This window comes from Nomia melanderi, chromosome 1, assembly GCF_051020985.1.
Source record: "Nomia melanderi isolate GNS246 chromosome 1, iyNomMela1, whole genome shotgun sequence".
Classification (NCBI taxonomy): domain Eukaryota; kingdom Metazoa; phylum Arthropoda; class Insecta; order Hymenoptera; family Halictidae; genus Nomia; species Nomia melanderi.
Genome location: NC_134999.1, coordinates 378,280 through 398,023, shown reverse-complemented (window position 1 = coordinate 398,023; position 19,744 = coordinate 378,280). Strand labels below are relative to the sequence as shown.

Genomic DNA, 19,744 nt, shown 5'->3' with positions numbered 1-19,744 from the left:
GCCACTTTTCAAAGTAAAGTAATATAAAAAAAAAAAACTATATGTAATAATACTTTTATAATATGACAGCATTAAGGAACACTGTTAGGCTATCCATGGGTAAAAGAAATCCCTTCTAGACCTGAAGGTTCTGTCATCTCCATACTCCGTCTTTTACAAAAATTATTAAACATAAGACGTTCTTATTAATTTTCAGCAACTTAGAAATTTCAATACCTTGAATCCTTTGCAAAGTGATATACTGTACTGGGAAACATTCAAGGTTTCTTCAGTAATAATTCTACTAAAGTTCTACTTTCTATGGTCTATGCCGGCAAGCTACCCTTCAATCTGGCATCCACCCTCTATTCAGTTCCACAACCGCTACTACTACCGTCAGCCTTTGTGGTTTATTGAAGCCTGCGCTCTGCCATTCGATTCTCCTGGGATACCTTCAGCATGTGCTCCTGATATGTTACCGCCTATTCCTTTTCTTCACTCAATGATATCCTCAAAGGAATATATCCCATCTCTTTAAACCACGCACCGTGATGCGGGAGAATATAGTTGGTTGAGTATCCGTGATCGATATACATAGAAAGCGATTCGTCTGGCGATGAGTCGAAAAGGTCATTGGTAAATACGCGATGAATACGCACGTCTCATTCAACTCCATGGCTTTCAAAGTTGTAATTCAAGCGAAAAGCTACCATAAAAGTTTCAATCTGACAGAAATAATTTATCAATTAAGCAATATTTCAAATGTTTCAGTTCCATTTGCAAGTAATATTCTTTAGTAAATGAAATTACCCGAATTTACTTCAACTCTGAAGTAATGCCTCATCTCTAAGAATTGCATTTAAGTCTTGATCGTTATCATTCGTTTGATTTAGCAAAATGTTTAGACAATGTTATATTAAAACTTCGCCAACGCAGATCGAATGCTCTTAGTAACTTATTGTATTATAGAATATTGTGTTAGAAAAACTAAAGAGTTCAATAAAAATGCTTTGTGGATTACTGTTAAGCAAAATCCCTAAGTAATTGTTAAATTTTTAACCCCAAAAGTGAATTCAAATCATTACGTATTATTTCCTTTAATAAAACCTATATAAAATAATTTACGGATACGGTAGCATCCTTAAAATGATTGGTACTGCATTACCTAAGTGATCTACCACAATAGCTCCCGATGAAATATTCTGTTAGATTCATCATTGCTTTATATTGTATATTTAACTTACAATTAGTTAAGGTAATTAATTATTATATTTTGTCAAAAGAAAATTGATGTATTATAAATCTTTCTGTCATACGGTAATAGCCACGTTTTAACTAATGGATTAATATTTTACATTTACGTTAATATGTATTAAATAGTTAATGGACTGAAATCAATTTTTTTCGATCGAATGATTTTCTTTAGATACTTTACAAGCTATCTGTAGCCTCTACAGAATACTTCACCCATTGCAAAGGTAGAAAATAAAGTTCATTTCGGCAACAGGCTTTCCATCGTGTAAAACCTCCATCAAGCTTACTATCCTGTGAAATGGGCGCGTATTTCAGTATTACTCGCCTCGCCAGGAGTCTTCCACAAACACAGAGGATCCTAAAGCAATCAGAAGGATTTCGGTCCGTTCGTTGTGAGAGCACTTCAAATCTATTTCTGACCGCCTGATACCGCAGTCCCGGATTTTCGAACAGATTGACAGTTTTTCTTAGCGGACACATTCTTTCTTGGCTACTCAACCTAGAACGTGTTTCGACCATCAAATTATCTAACATTTGCAAATCACTAAATCGATAGAGTCTGTATGTGTCCCATAATGCGGTCACGTTTAGTAAATACCCATATAACATGGTAATCACATATATGTAATATAGTATTTATTCATTTGAAATTTCAAAAATCATTGCTTTCGCGGTCATCAATCTTAGATGTTCTCGTTTTTCTCCTTGTCGATTGAACTCAATTGTTATGTCAAAACTACTTTCATCGTTCTTCGTACGCCTACACATAAGCAGGAGTGCATACTAGGAGTAGAGTATACATTCGTATCTATGCCCTCCATGGGGAATAAGTTAACACCGACTAAAAATACACTTTTTCCGGCGCGTATAAACTATAGTTGAGAAAATGGCAAGAAATATTATTTTAAAGGTACTCTCACGATATAACGAAACACTAGATTACAAAGTTTTATCGAAATAGATTTATATTTAGTACTTGACAATTAATGTAACCAAATTATTGTAAGTACTTGTTTATACAAGAAAATTTGTTTCTCGTTTGTCTCTCTCACATACTTTGTATCCTCTATTATTAATATTGTATTGTATCATCCAGATTTTGATGTGAACAGTTAAATAAGGATAAATAATGGAATAAATAAATAGTGAAATACTATGTATAACTAGTTGACCCAGACCGATTTAGTAAGCCCAAGAAGCATTTGTTCGAATAGACATTTGTATCTAGTTTTTACTATGACCAGTTCACTAATTTAATCGTTATTGTATAGGTACATAATGCGCGAGTTTCCGTCATTGTGTCAGCTAGTTAGTATTTACTTATTTATTTATTTCATTATTTATCCATTATTTATCTATTCGTATGCATAAATTTGTGTTACTTGTGTCTACGATGTCTTTTAACCATATTATATGTTTCAACTGTTATTGTTACATGTATACTTTTACCATTTCTACGTATTGTAATTTACCTTATCCTACTTTACTGTATCTCCTTACCTGTCTTCTTTATTGTTTTATTAAAGCTTGATAAGAACTCAACAGTCCCAGTACCTATCTCAGAAACAAACATATTTTCAGAGAAACGTTAAATATAAAAATTTCATTATTTCGAGGGGAAAAATGACTGTCGTATCTACTTGGTTTTCATTCATTAAGCGCCTTCAAAGTTATTCGAGGGTTAACTACCTTCATTCAATTAGAAATGTATATTTTTCTTTACAGATTCTAATTTTACAGGGAATTTTCTATTGTAAAATTGATCAAAGTTAATTGATATAAACGAAACTCTTTTATTTTTTTTTTACTTCTCAAAATAATAATATAAAAACAAAGACAATTACATTTTTTATATAATTAATAACAGTGTTATTGCAGAATCGCTATAAGATTCAAATAACCAATATTAAAAGCTTTAAGCAGAGAACAATAAAAAGGTGAAAATTATTATAAATAATACTCTTAGAGAGTATGGATTTTGAAAACAGGTTGCACCATTTCCTGGTACATCGTCGAGAATATTTTGAAAATTATTATACAGCGTGTTTGTTTTATTTGTGTACACTCGAATATTTCCGTAATTATTGAAAATACGAAAATATATTTCAGATAAGAGTTGTTCGGTATAATGAAGGATATTTATTAAGTTGCTTCGATTGTTTTTTATATTGTTATTTAAGGAGATTTAAAGTCAGAGATTTAAAATCAAAACAAGTCAGATTTATTTCTGTACTGTCAAAGAGAATACGATCCGATTCGCCGGTCAGTCTACCCTCTATATTATAAAGATACTTCATAATATCTACGCAAGTAAAAAGCAGATAATAATTCTAATTACAGTAGCGAAAAAATTGTAGTAGATTTGAGAATTAGAGAGATTAGAAAATTAGAGCGCCAGTTTATTGAGAATAAAATCAGATGAAATCGGACAAGTTTCACTTCTGTTTCGTTAAGTAAATTCGGACGGATAAAATACCTTCGGAACTTAATCTAATTCTACTTCAGATGGTCGATCTGGATAATAATGCTGAAGGATTTGAATTTTTAACACATCCAATCAAGCCTAAACAGAAGGTTGACTGTACGCATCTATGTATGTAATAGCGAAGTGCGCAACTTGCTTCTCTGAAATAGAGTACTGGATCTCTAACAATTCGTTACGATGTTTCTTTTAATAACAATATTTATATCTATAACAGAAATATTTAAAACTATCCTGATATATTCGTTCAATTACAAAATACATAATCTTCAAGGAAAATTTTGTACAACAACTTCATTCAATTCAACATTAGAAAATAAGTTTTTACATTTAAAGTGATTGTTGAAGTTTTACATAATAAGTGATAACTTCTGCAAGCAAAATATAACACATCAACGCAATGCAATAAATATGTAGTTTCTGAAATAATAATTTTAAAGAGTTGCCTATCATTATGAAACTAGGTAAAAATTTCAAAATGTTTTCAGAATAAATTCAAAATGTACAAAATGTGTATTTAATCTTTAATTTCTCGTGCCGTTCTAATTTCAGATACATTACATCATATTTTATTTTGAGCAAGATCTTTAATATAAAAAAAAGTGATAGAATTGACGTGAAATAACCCTTCAGTATTATTCAGAATTCAATAAACAATATCTCAATTGCTTAAGTATATGCTCCGTGCGCATTTGTTGCCATCAAGTTACATTAAACACTAGTAGTAGAATGAAGTACAATAGAAAAAACTCTATTTCTACTAAGACGAATCGTGTATTATCGATAAGGTCGAGCACGACACTGAAAAGTAGGTGCACAGGGTTTACGAAGTAAGTAATAAGCATATCTCGTCTGCATCTGTAGTAAGTGTGTCGGTATTTCAGAACCACGAACGAAAAATTACATTGCATAGGACATCTCTACACACTTCAAGTCTATGGTTCATGAACTGTTATCAGTCGCATAAGTTTCTTCTAGATACCGACAGATGACACTACGAATTCAGTGTGAGGTTGGAAATCTTTTGACACGCCATTTTGAAGTGCACTGTCATCATTGCACGGTACAACGTAAATTAACTGTCTATCGAGGTTTAGTATATTTATCAAAACAGAACGCGTATACTTAAAAAATTGAACATGTCCGGTGGAGCGCTGTTTGGAAATAATGCATCTCGCGGTAATTCTAAAAATTTAGTCGAATTTAAAGCTGGAAAAATGACTATGAAAGGAAAAATGGTTTATCCAGATGCTCGGAAAGGTCTACTTTACGTTTATCAATCTGACGATTCATTAATGCATTTTTGTTGGAAGGATCGTACAACAGGTTTTGTTGAAGATGTAAGCACATTTTATCGTCATCAATTTTTATTAGAATATGGAAATTATTTAAAATTCTATTATTCGTTAAACTTACATATATTTTCCACATTTATAATTCTTATATATATTTATTCTTCCTATATAGGACCTAATTCTTTTTCCTGACGATTGTGAATTTAAACATGTTCCTCAATGCAAAACTGGAAGAGTATACCTTCTACGATTTAAGTCTAACAAGAAATTTTTCTTTTGGCTACAGGTAAGATGAATTTTATTATTTTATTAGCTACTAACATCATTTAAAGTAATAATAAAGGTTCAATAATTTGCAATAATTATGGAAGCAATGTTAACTTCACATTATTAAAATGTATTTTTTATCTTCTTTGATTTTTAAAATGTTAATATTGTACAATAATACTTTTGTATTATATAAAATAAATATTTTTTATTAATATTTTATTAATATACTTTATTAATATCTTTTCATGTTTATCTATGAAAAAAAATTAATAATAACACATACATGTAATAGATGTGCTTGGTTTTTGCGAGTAACATTTGATATTACTATTTATTTTTAATATTTCAAAGAATATCTATGATTAGGACAAGTGCCTTTAAATTTTAAACATAACTCTAAGCATTAAACATATTGTTACTTACTTTTATTAAAATGTGAAGAAATTCTGAATTTTTAATAACCAAGATGAATTTGTCAAGGAACATCAACATAATGATCAGGTTAAAATTTTTATGGAAATATATATTTATTGTGTGAAATTTTATTCTTCTTCTTATCTTATCCAATGAGTCAGTATATATTAAAAGAAGAAAAAGAGTTTATATAAATTATTTCATTTTGCTTTTATCCTACCTATTTTTATATAATATCAGTCATTCACCCACATACACAGTATTTCTTGAAATAGCTATCTTAGATTTAAATTCAAACTTCTAGATAAAAATTACCAAGTTTTACCCAATTTTCAATAGAATGGTGCTAGATCAATTAAAATGTAATATGTCACAGAACTATACTAGGTAATTCTATATGTATTAATGGTTGAAATTAATGGCTAAACTGATTTGGAAACATTATAAGACAGTGTTTATAAATAAACAGCAGATCTTTATGCAAAATAAAAATTTCCCAAAATAATACAAAAACATAAAGGTTATATAGAAACTAATTTCTTTTCTTCAAAGTCTTAACAAGTTAAAAATAAAGTAATATCTTTCTTAAATCTGCAGAACATTTGTCTACTTTGTATTCTATGTATTTTTATTTATCATAAATACATATCTGTTTATAAATGATTAAATGATGTGGTTAATTAATCAGAAGAATTATTGAAAGACAACAGTAGTTCTAACTTCGTAACAAGATTAGATAGGACAAATGTTTATTTGAATTTTTTTAAATGATATTAATGCTAAATCCTTTTTATGTTTACTCAGTGTATCGTACAAGCAGTATTAAGAGACAGAGTGCTTGTATTTAGAAACCAATATCGTTAAATTTGTAAATTTATTTATTAAGAAATGTAGATAATAGAATGCTTTCTCCTATGATGTATTTGTTTGTAAACATATTCATTGACTTTACTAAACTCGGAATATATGTAAATACATAATAATATAATTTCATAGTTACATAACAATAATGAGTATGATAAAATATTTTATTAATAAAAATATTATGATAATTTACTTACAATATGTACTTCCTTTACTTCAAGTTAGGTGAAATGTTTAAATTTGTAATAATTTAACAAAACTAATCATTGTAATTTTAATTAATAATTTTTGTAATTATGTTCTTTTCGTAATATTGCATTCCTTTTCAGAGTCTTAAAACAGACAAAGATGAAGAATATTGTAGAAAAATTAACGAAGTTCTTAATAATCCACCAACTCCTGGATCACAAAGAAGTGGCAATACAAACCTAGAAGGAGAACTCCAAAATTTATTAAATAACATGTCACAACAACAATTAATGCAGGTCTTTAGTGGTGTAAGTCACATTAGTGGTATAGGTAATTTATTGGGTACAATGAATATACCACAGGGTGTGCAGAGTACTAGAGCTTCAACTACAACTGCATCAACACAAGTTACAACAAATACTCCAAGACCTGCGACTCAAATATCTTCGCCATCATCGACTAATGAAACACCTAAACCTAATGGTGAGTAAATTTGCCATATGAATGAGATATGTTGTTACATAGAAATTTTGATCTAGGTGACAATAAACAATCAACAAAAACACCTGCCTCCTCGACACCAGGGACAACTACAAGTTCTAACAACAAAATACAACTTAGTGATCTACAAAACTTTCTATCGGATATTCCACCACCTGTGGGTGCAGAAATTGTTGTTCAGGTAATATCTTATATTCTACAAATATTTGTGTTTAGTATTCGTTATTCCTGGATTTTCAGCCAAACGATAACTTTATTAGTACATTACTCACAAATTATTACCTTTATTTTTGTATAATTAATTATTTTAGAAAAAATATCTCATACATTTTTTATTTATGCTTGACTTATTAGCTGAAATTTTAAACAAAAATAACAAAACGAATAGATCGAATAAGTTGTCAGTAATGACTTGTTAGTAATAGAGTTAGTTATATATTTTTCACTAAGTTTATGTAAACAATACACAAAAGTTTGTAATCTCATATGAATCTTGGTCTGTATTATCTAATGATTGTGGTTCTCACAGAATTTCTTGTTTCATATACAAATCCAGAAACAGAAATGTTTTATCGCTCTCAGATTTTGAAAAACATAAATTGTTTGTAAAAACACTATTTAGCGAAAATGAAGCATTACCTGAATACAAAAGGTGTTAGAAATTTCTGTGCAATCTGAAAGAATTGAGAAGAATTTGGAAAATGTATCAGTATATGTAGATATTATATTTTATGATTCTGAATTCTTGTAAATGGACATCAAAATTTAAAAAAGAAATTAATGTGAGTACTTTCTAAGCATTAGTTTTACATTTTTGTTGAACCTACATGATATTGACACGTATAGTAACATTTAATAATTACTTCATAAAATATAATATTTCATACGGAATTGAATCTATCAAAACAATGTTTTCTTAAATATCGTTTGATATCAGGGGGCACATTATGCAGTACAAACTATTTTTTTACAAATCGAGTAGTGGGCGGAATTCCAAAATAAAAGTCATTTATTTTTTACTAAAATCATGTATATTTTTATTTTAATATGATGGTAATTGTTCAGATGAATTCAACGATCTGCTATGTGCAATCATTTATTATTGTAAAATAGTAGAAAAATGTTAACATATAAGTATTTATTTAAAAAAATGTGTTTAAGTAGATTTATATCGCTTTTAAAAATTATAAAATAAGTGCCAAATGTTACCATATCTTAAAAAGTTGAACAGCTTATAAAATCGTAATAACAATAAAAAATCTTTATAAACAATTATGAATGGTTTTCAACAGGTATATGTTAATAAGTCATATGTATTCATTCAGTCAATGTTGAAATTATTTAAAAATGAGAGTAACCGTAGAAGCTTCTTAACAATTCCTTGATAATGATAAAATATATGTGAAACATATAAAATATTATTAAAACGAATATTTATTAGACGTTTACTATTGACGTTGAATTTACGTAGTTACGACATTAATAAATCGATATTTTTTAAGAAAATCATGTTAAGTGAAAAAAATTCTGTTGAAAATGCAGAAATGATGTGTAGAAAATACGCACATCAACTTTCTTAGAATTGATAATGATTTACAATTATTTAGAACCACAAAATTTATAACTATATTCTGATATATTTTTCATACACTTCACTCTTTTTTAAAATTAAATAAAACCTTCTAACATTTTAAGTTTTCACATAATATATCCTATTTGTTTAAAAGGCTTTAGAAAAATAATATGTATTTACTTTACATATAAAGTATAAAATTCTACAAGAATCGTTTAGTGGATATACTAGATCAATAAAATGATCTTAATTTATTAAATAGTGTTATAAATTATTTTCTTAATATTCTTAATAAATTCATGCACAAACTTATTTAAATCATATGTAATTAAAACATATTTATATAAGGCTGCATCTGGTTTTAATCTTCTTAGTGAATAACTCAGTTTTCATATTTGCTTTGTTATTGTTAATTACTCATGATCAGTCACTAATAAAGAAATGCTTTTTGCTTTACTTCTGTTTTACACAATTTGATATAATTCCATATAATTTTCTAATCAATGATAAACCAATGGACAAATGCAAATATATTATACATTATTGTGATATATTATAATGCATATATGATACATACTATTGATCTAAGACTATTGTGTTCAAAATTAAAATACAAATCTATTTCATATTATACACGTTTTAATATTATATGAAGAATGTTATTTATTATTTTTATGTCTACGTATTTGCATTATTTCTTTAATTTAATGCTATGTCTGAATTAGTGAGAAAAATTAGTTTTTAAATATCATTTTAGAGATCGCACAAAGAATTATAGTATTTAATAAGATTTTTTGTTTTTGACACTGCTAATAATGATATAGTATACCTAGTTTACATTCAGTTAATATCAGATTAGTTACCAAACTATATTTTATTCTTTTATATTTATATAAATATGCATGTATATTAACTGCATAAAAATTCTAATGTAGCACTTATTCGAATACACCTACTTGTTTTTAAATGACATTTAGTATATAATTTTACACATACACATAATACAGTTGAAAACATTAATGTCTGCCATTATTTTTTATTAAAAGATAAATTTTTATTTATCTCATTAAGAGAGAGGAGGAAAGCTACTAAAGTAGTTGCTGAATGGTATATCCATATAACACATGTGTTGTATTGCAACAGCCAAATATACTGACAAAAATTTTATTTATGCTCTTGATTGTCATTAACTGCATGAAGCTTACAAAATTTAATGCCAGAACATAAAAACCAACTCCTAATCAATCATACGTATACTTAACAAGTTTTCAAAATTACTTTTCTTGCGAACAGGGACTAAAACAAATAAACTTTATAACTTTTTTCTTATTTTACATAAATAGTTATTTCCTTTTTGGTTATAGTATGTCTGATACATACATGTATCTATACCTTCTGTACTTAACACTATATATATTCTAAAATTTACTGTAACAGCTATAAGTCTTAATGAAATACATTACTTTTTTATAGTCATTATCATTACCTGAATATAGTTTGTATTTTTGGGATAACAGTTACACTTATTCAGTACTGTGGTAACACCTATAAAAAAGTGTACAGAAAATCCTATTTTATAGATATTATTCTTCTTTCTGTTTGATAAGTGTAACAGAGGAAAGCATAATATAGATGAAGTTATCTTATATTATATGTTCATTATAATAATTATTACAAATTTCAACATTTAATATTTATAAATATTTCATTTGTTTTATCTATTAATCACTTTTCTGTAATAATCAATTAAAATTCTAATTAAAAACTTCTATTTATAGAAATACAAAATTATTTTTTAACAAAAATCATACAATTGTCTACATCAGTTTGTTACAGTAAATAATATATGTTATCATTATCTACATTACAAAATTTGTATTAAATTTATATTTGTTTAATTACAGTTTATACAATTTTCTAATTTAGTTCATTATTTTTCATTTTATATATTAATAGTTTTAAAAATATTAAATTTTAAAGTATAATCTTGTAATATTTTGTAAATTTGTTTTATGTCCCTAAATCTATATGGTATTATCTTTAGATATATAATAATATACATTATTGAAGTAATATTACAAAACCCATGGACAAAGGCTTGAATTTTATCGTTATTTAATACATTTTTCCACATTAACTTCTTCTGGCTGTCCGAGACTCTAGTTCTGCTGAGCAGTTGGGGAAGTTCCTCTGGGATTATTTGTTGTTTTCGGCCACCTACAGCACAGCTTATTGTCCGGCAGAGGGGCGTAGCAACCGAGTTGACCAATGCCATCCGAACGGCGATCTCTGCTTCGGAAAGCCTGGAGCGTGAAATGAGCCCGCACTTACCACCAGGGGATCAACTGTGTACCACGCTATTGTCTCCCCAGTTCTCCCAGGCGCTATCAATGTTCTGGTCTGCTTTGCAGTCAGGCCAGGCGGGACCTGTCATCCAACAATTTGGCTTGGGACCGGATGCCGTCAATGCTGCAGCCAGTGGAAATATCGAAGAATTCGTCACTGCTCTTGAGTCTGAAGCTAAGACTGGCCAAGAACAAACACAACAAGGACAAGAGGATACTAATACAAAACAAGCTTCACCAACAGCTAGTCCTGATAAGAAAAATGATGATGATGGAATGCCGTTAGATTAAGAACAAAATTTAATGAGTCTGATTTCATCTATACTTTTATTTGGAAGGTATACAGCATGTATTACATTATAATCACTTATGTGTAATAAATACTTCTTTCAAAAATAGTATATTTTATTAATATTTACAAAATACTTAAAATTATCCTTTAAACTGTAAATAAATATGTTTTGAAAATACCTAAGTATAAAATAAAATAAGTAAATATAAAATACCCAATCTGTATGATAAAAAAGATTGTACCTTTAATTGTTGTATGCTATAACAGTACAGTACAGTTGTTACTGATAGTTATTAAAATGAGAAACTTCAATAAAGAATAAAATTAAAATTACAATAGTAACTTACACTTCTTATGTATAACACCTTTCAAACAAGTGTACTATTAAACGTGATAAAACATAACATTTTAAACATTAAATGTACTTACATACTTAATACACATTATTTATAGTAAACATGTATAATAGATATATAAGAAATAATATAATAACAATAAAAATGAAAATCTTAATGAAAACAATAATTTAATGATATAAATCATATAAGATTTAAATTATCAATATTTTTATATTATATACTACGATATAAAATAAAAAGAATAAAAGATACAGGGAAACATATTTTTCTTTAATCAGTTTTCATTAAAACTTGACAAATATCAATTCTTTGAATTGCATATTTATGTCAGTATATAAGAAAAGTTCTTTCTATATTAATTCAAAATTTTTTATTCTGAATTTAGTACTGTATATCTATAAGTCTTAAAGTGTTACAGCATTATTTTAATAATTAACCATGTACAGGGAGTTTATGCGCTGCAATAACTCGCCATATTTTTCTTGAAAATGGTAGATACGAGAAAAAATGAAAGAAAAATAGATTGTATGGGAGTTATATTACTTATACTATTTATGGTAGCATTTATTTATTTAGTTTTTTACATTTGCTATATTTTTCAAGATATAAAAGTGACTGTTGATGTTTTAAATAAAAAATTACGTATTTTTTATGTTACACGAAAACTTGTATTAGGACGAATTCACCCATGTAGTAAATGAAGGTGCTGTGAGTTATATGAAATCAGAAATAAAGGAAATATCTAGAATACTGCACAGTAATGTGTTTAGAAGCATTTCTTATAGACGCAACTTATAATGTTAAGTGTGACTTTCTTTTTCTTATTATATACAACTAAAGTGTTTATTTCTCATTCTGTTATTTTAATACCATTTTAGTATTGGTTTAGCAATTACTCGGTAAAGTATGGAAATATAACGTTACTTGTTATAAAGAAGACAGATATGGTACCCATGTATTATCAATGCAATGGAAATAAAAGGTATAGTAAATTAAAATATTGAGAAAAATATTTGAATAGAGTACACCAAATGAAAATTAATCTATTCTGTCTGCACTTGAAGGAAGCAGGCTGTCTTGAAAATTACACTTGTCCTTGAATATCTCTTCTTTCATAACAAAAAATTAGAAGTTCTGCATTTCATAGAAAATCTAACTTCCGTACCAAAAGCTTCTATGTGTGATATTTCAGTGGGATCAATTAAAAGTCTCAAAACTTATTTTATACTGTATCTACATATATATTTTCAGATTACAATACTATTTTCTGTAAATTTAGTGATGTAATAGATATATAACTTTTTAACTGTTTATTTTTCCTGTTTTGTAACCATATTGTGTGTTTGAATCTAAATTTATATAGTTTTAGTTTGTTAGATTAAATATAATTTATTCACATTTCTTTAATTTCTATAATTTCTTATAATTCTTGTTTTGAAAGTTGATCCAACTTTTCAAACCAATTTATTTAAAATTTCATTTCTGTTCTCTAGTGTATTGTTTTGTAAATGTTATTATTTTAAAGACTTAAGTATATTAAAAGCTTGTAGTTTAATTATTAGAATTTAAAGTAAAAAAATATTAAGTACATGACACTGAAACATATTTCAAACTTTATCATTGAATGTACAAAAAAATTACAGTGTAGTTATATATATATATATTTTTTATAAACATTAATATTATAATTTAAAATGAGAAAAGTGTTTCGTATTTAGTTTCTGAAAACGTATATAGAGTAATAAATTTAGTTCATTGTGTTAGTAATTTATAAACTTTTATATCATATTTGATTAATTTCAGCATGAGAAGATACAACCTTCAGCATAAAGAAGTTTAATGATGTTTACAAATTTAATCATAATTATTTTCTTGTGTTTTACTTATATATATGTGTGTGTGTGTGTGTATTATATATGTATATAAAATATATTTTAATGTATTAATATAAATATTTTAATAACTTTATTAAGGGTTAGTTTCTAAGGGTATCATGATATGTGCATACAAATTTTTAATATAAAATATATATATGACCTTCATGTAATTACAATATGTTCAACTTACAAATTTCTATGCACATATTATGATTATTTTAATTTTTTGCAAGTTCATTACATTGAACAAAATCTTACTGTAAAAGATTACTATTTTGCAAAGGATAAAATAGCCCCATTTTATATGTAACTTTGTTAAGGAATCTGTTAAACGAATCAATACAATTTTCCTGGATTTTAATATAGGATTCATTGCAAGTTATAATTTGTATAAATATTAAATACTAAAAAAATGGTAATCTTTATACATTACTAATGCCTCCATTTACACAATATAAATAAGAAAAAATACTTTAAATTATTAGAAAGTAAGTAAAATATGATGAAAAAATGGATAAACTGTTTCAAAATTTAAGTGATGTTTCAGATATGCAAAGTTTTATTTTCATTATTTACTTATATTATAGGACAAACTTCTATATATTAATATTAAGGTGTTTCTGATATTGTCTATCATTTTTGACAGTAGATTACATTAAAATTTAAAGAAATTTTGTTGCTTCATTATGCATATATTTAAATAAAGTTATAAATATAATGACATACATGAATTTCCTCATTATTTATTAATATTTATTATATGATATCAAAAGCAGTTTCATCTATTGCGTATAATTTTCGAAATATTTGTATTAATATTGTACAATGAAAGACCCTGTATAAATATACATTTTCCAAATTATTAAACTAATATCTTAAAATGAGACAATTAAAAAAAAACAGTTTATATAGATAAATAAACCATTCACATCATTATTGAAAGAATACATATTTATTAAAACATATCGTTTTTGCATTAATCAAAATAAAAGTGTATTCTTATAATGATTTAAAAACTAGAGTTAGATCTTTTTATATACATATGTATGTAAATACATACTTTTGTTTGTAAACAAGTACCTTATCATATTTACTAGCTACAATCCTGGTCTGACGAGCATGCGCAGTCACTAACGAATCGAACAAGTAGGGGTAAGGGGGGACCTTTTTGCGGATGCCGATCACTGGTTTAGTGAATGTTAAAGATTGCCCGGTGAATTTTGTGGAAGAGTTATTGTATTCTCTATACATTAGATGTGAAAGTGTTTTGAAAAAATTAATAGCGAAACTTATTATATATAAGAATCAGTGTCATCATAAAATAAGCGCGGGTATCAAGATAATATTGTTGTGATAGCTATTAACAAGGGGTTTGTGTCATCAATTTGTCTTAATTTCCACGTAGATTGTATATATCATATACAAACATATACTATCACTCATATTTTCGCGATAAAAGTGTTTAGAACGTTGTATTTTTTACATGTACAACATTTATTTACGTACAACACGAAACCAAAAGAGTGACGCAGTGAAAGCGAATCTAAATATTCAGAATATTCGAGTTTAACTTCATGTAGTATATTCTCTTAGTTATTATTCAACTTTTACTACATCGGTAATATAATTTGTTACATTATGTTTAAGTATTAAAGAATTAGAAACAAATATAGAAATAAATATTTATAGGTGTACACTTATTCGCATTTTAAGCGAAATGTTAAATACAATATTTTCCCATCATTATTTATGAATCTAAATTAATACTTTTCTTATTCATCAGTCAAAAGCTACTAGAAGCATTGTTCCTATTTTAAATAAATTCAGATTACTTTGTTCAAAATATTTCTAGTAAAATCTTCACCTGTTTTCTTATGAGTAAATACGTTTGTTATTTGTATCCATATGGTTTGGGAGAAAAACAATTCGGACATGCAATTATACGGTAATAATATGTTTAAAAAACAATATACAAATTATAGAATTCAAAATTCAATTGGTTTCAACATAATTAAATGGTCATGGAGATAGATAAAAGTGTAAACAATGTAAATTAATTATATTTTCACCAGTTAAATAATGTTTACATCTTGTTTTTATTAAAATAGATAACTGGAATGTAAAATGTTATCGATAAATAACAATTCAACAATTTAATTAGTTATGTGAAGATACGTCGCATTAAAATATCTGACATAACCTACAAGGTAAAGTAACTGGTTTGGAATCCATTTTAAGTGTCATTTGAATAAATTACAAAACAAACACAACGTGTTTTTGTATACAATTCATATAAAATGCATATTTTAGAAAACAGCATATGCATTAATGTGCTTTTCTTAAGATACAGTCATAATATTTACGTGTGTCTAGTATAACGAAAACAATAATAAAGCCTTAATACATTTTCAGAAGAGGATTCTAGCGATATAATACTTTCAGTAAACGAACAAAAATATAATGCAATATAAATATTATTAATTTAAATCTTTTTAAATATTGTATAATACGTAAAAAATTTAGTAAATATTCTTGAAATATAAGAAATTATCACAGTAGTGTAAACGTAATTGACAATACTTGTATATTGTTTTTTTCTAATAGTTTAATAATTATTATTATTTCGTATTATGTTTAATACATATTAATAAAATATTTTTCTTTAAAAATAAATAATAAACTTTTTAAATGCGTTTAGTGAAAATTGCTGAATATGTATTCAATAAATGAACTGATGTACAATTAAAATTTACATAATTAATTTAATATGAAATACATGCGTCACTCTGTGGTTTTAATGCCGTTTATAAATAAATATTAAGCATATAATAAATTCAATAATAGAAATCCAATTTTCTTATATGATTGATATTAAAAAAGGTGGTTAAAACGTTTCATTACCAAAATTCTTCTGAGGGAAGATGCCGAGAAATTTAAAAATGGATTTAGGCACACTTATGTCTCCATCATAACTGCTTAGACATGTGAATGTAACGTCAATATTAACAATTTATGATCGCGTTTGCTAAATTAATCGTGATTTTAAGGTCTTGTCGGTGGTAAAAAGGTACAAAATATTTCGGGAAATTATCGAAAACGTCACGTTTGTTTTATGTAGTATTTTGTGGCTCATAATCACATACGTCATAAGTTTTGTTCATATTTGGAACTTTATTAATTAAGTTATATACATATATTCTCAACTGTAGAAAATACATAGTTATGGTTAAATAACAGCAAAAACCTCAGTAAGCACTAAAACAGTTATTTGTTGGATTATTATAGGAAGATTTGTGATAAAAAGGAAGTAAATTGTTATTATTTTTCTAAGTTCGACTTTCTTTAAAAAATCCTGAAGTTCAAAGTTAGCGACTTTTATTAATTTTTGGAAATACAGAACATAGAAATTAATCTCTGCCTTCGAAATTATGTCATACAGAGTTTAATTCCTTTCGACTTGTAATTTATTGATTGTTTTATCTAACTAAAATAAAATGTTAGTTTCCTAATTTAAATAGTTTGCAATACTTTGAATGTTAATATTTTGAAAAATTAAAGATATAAATGAACATATCAGTTTTCACTTTATTTAAAGTGAAATACTCTTTCTTTTTCAGTTTTTCACAACTGAAAATTATTTTTAATATTTTCAATTAGATTTATGAGTGTTAGTTTGTTGTAATATCTTTCTTCGTAGATTCTATTATAAAATAAGTTAGAAAAAATAGGCGGAATAAGGGAGCACACGAAAAAAAAGGAACCACATTCCCGAGGTGTTTATACTACAGTACACTACCCGAAGTCGCCTGCGTAACTACGGCCGCTGTACGGCAATGATGCGTTGGTCGTCTTTGTGTTCAGCCTTCGTAATTATTTTTCCGCCATTTTAACTCAGTTTGTATTAATTGCGAGCTAGGAATGAAAATAAGGAAATTTTATCTAATTATCTTCATTCAGCGTATAAGAAGTGTACTTCGGTAAATGCAAAAAATCTTATACTTTTTCATTTGAAAGGAAAGAACGTTGCATTGATACTACTTAAATTTAATGTACAAGTTAAATACAAAATAATTTTTGTTAAAGTAACTTATTTAAACATTTTGAATGTCAGTATACTTTATATGTATCACGTCTAATAATAAACATATTAGTATTTGATTTAGAAGGAAACGTACGGAAGGTATTAATCTTTTTTTTTAATTTAAGGTAAATAATAGAAGTTGATCATAAACTTATGAAAGTATGTTTTTAAAATAAAATTCAATCATTGTGTATGACTGGAAAATGATTCAAACATTTTTCATTGTTTGTATCATTCGAGACATTGAAATCAATTATGAAATATCATTTTTTTAAATGCTATTTTTAAAAAATCAATCGCAATAAATAAGTTAAGAGTTAAGTGGTTGATTGTAAGATATACCGTACTTACAAAATTATATAGATTTAAAAAAGAACTAATAAAAATAGTAAAATAATAAGAAATACGAAAAATATGTTCAATTTATGTGCCTTTAAAAGTTTTTGAACAGCTATGAAACAAAATTCTCGTATTACGGCTACTAACATTCGTTTGACTGTCAAGTTATAACATGTAGAGGAAGTGCAGTATATTTAAGATACCAGTCTGTTAAAGATAAATAAAAAATTGTAGGAATGGATGTAAAATAAATAACACTGCATCTTATTATAGAAAAACCAATAACCTTGTATATTTCGAATTGTGAATAGCAATGAAAAACAAGAAATTAGTGAAACCTTGCATTAGTTCAAAAGTGACAAATAAAGTAACAATTTCGTTACGGTGTAGGTAATTCGGAATATTGGTATTCCAACTTATTTTTGCCCTATAAAATTGAAAAATAAATGAAACAAAATAAAATATACAAAAATAAGATTGTGTTTTATAATTTAATGGAAAAAATTTTAGAAATTATTTAAAATCAAAAATACAAAAGTCCTATTTACTTAAAATTGTACATTTTTAATTATTTTATCAAAATGATTGCACATTGAACTCGAGCAAGAATCATAAGCTTCTGGATCGATACTAAACAATTACATCAACTTACAAAGATGCGAACATTAAGCCGTCCAAAAAAAGGTTACATTGCTAGAAACTACTCCAAATTACGTTCATCTTCGGTATTCCACATTAGTAACAGAATATTATAATTCGAAATTTCACGTTACATTTTATATATTTGAAATGACCATAACCGTAATACGAAACTATCGAATTAATATACAAATAAGTATATAATAAGTAGTTAGACAATTTACTCCTAAGTTCTGACAAATTTTAAACTATAATTGCAAGGATTTAATACGCAGTGAAGAAATTTAGGAACTTGGAAATTGTTACTCATTTGTAAATTAAGTCGAAAACATAAAAATTGAAATTTATAGATTATTCCACGGTGCTAAAGTGAGTCAGAGAGATAGTTTATTGACTGCTGATAGATATTCATTTATTAGCCTTTTGAAAGAACGTTATTCCACGTAGATATAGTGTATCATATTTGGTCATTTCCTTCTAATTCTTTTGTAATCTATATTATTAATTTCTAAAACTATATAGTTATTTTGAAAAAATGTACTTGTATATTAATCACAGAATACGTATTTTTTGATAACGTTGCCTTAACAGTGCTAGGGAGAATTTGATAAATACACTTTCCGCTATAGTATTATGAAAATAAAAACATTCACATACCTTTGGGTAGAATTTTTCCCTATAAAGTTATTGAAATAAGTAACAATACTCGAAATAAATGGGAAAAAGATTAATACGTTTACTATTTTTGCCAGCTGAGTCTCAAGAATATGATTCGATTATTTGAAATAGGACGTACCTGACGGTTAAAAAGATAAAAATTAATTTGTGTATTTTACTTTTTTAAAATTGACATAAAAACTGCAAACTTTAATGTCTGGCAGTGCCTGATACATACACGCGCGCGTGAGCACAGACATTATTTGTTGAATGGACACAAAAACGCAAAACTACTAAGAAACGAAATTAAACTTGAATGACGACTTAACTCGTC

The 19,744-nt window shown here is 26.7% G+C and overlaps 2 protein-coding genes across 7 annotated transcripts in view; both read left to right on the top strand.

Moving 5' to 3' along the window:
- Positions 1-4,715: 4,715 nt before the first annotated feature.
- On the top strand, positions 4,716-11,565 carry Rpn13 (regulatory particle non-ATPase 13). Of its 2 annotated transcripts, none has more exons than XM_076366635.1 (5): positions 4,716-5,055; positions 5,183-5,296; positions 6,888-7,230; positions 7,287-7,429; positions 11,065-11,565. In XM_076366635.1, the coding sequence occupies exons 1-5, from the start codon at positions 4,855-4,857 to the stop codon at positions 11,455-11,457; spliced, it is 1,194 nt and encodes a 397-aa protein (XP_076222750.1). In that variant the 5' UTR covers positions 4,716-4,854; the 3' UTR covers positions 11,458-11,565. The 2 variants fall into 2 exon arrangements, with proteins under 2 accessions (XP_076222750.1, XP_076222751.1); XM_076366636.1 differs by having other exon boundaries at positions 4,718-5,055; positions 11,233-11,565.
- Positions 11,566-14,830: 3,265 nt separating this feature from the next.
- The window catches only part of AGO1 (protein argonaute-1), a 134,794-nt gene continuing 129,880 nt past the window's right edge, over positions 14,831-19,744 (top strand). For 3 of the 5 annotated variants that reach the window (XM_076368520.1, XM_076368528.1, XM_076368518.1), the window contains exon 1: positions 14,831-15,064. The gene's annotated coding sequence lies outside the window, so the exon portion shown is untranslated. The remainder of the gene's footprint in view (positions 15,065-19,744) is intronic. The other 2 variants (XM_076368526.1, XM_076368521.1) reach the window with 1 other exon arrangement.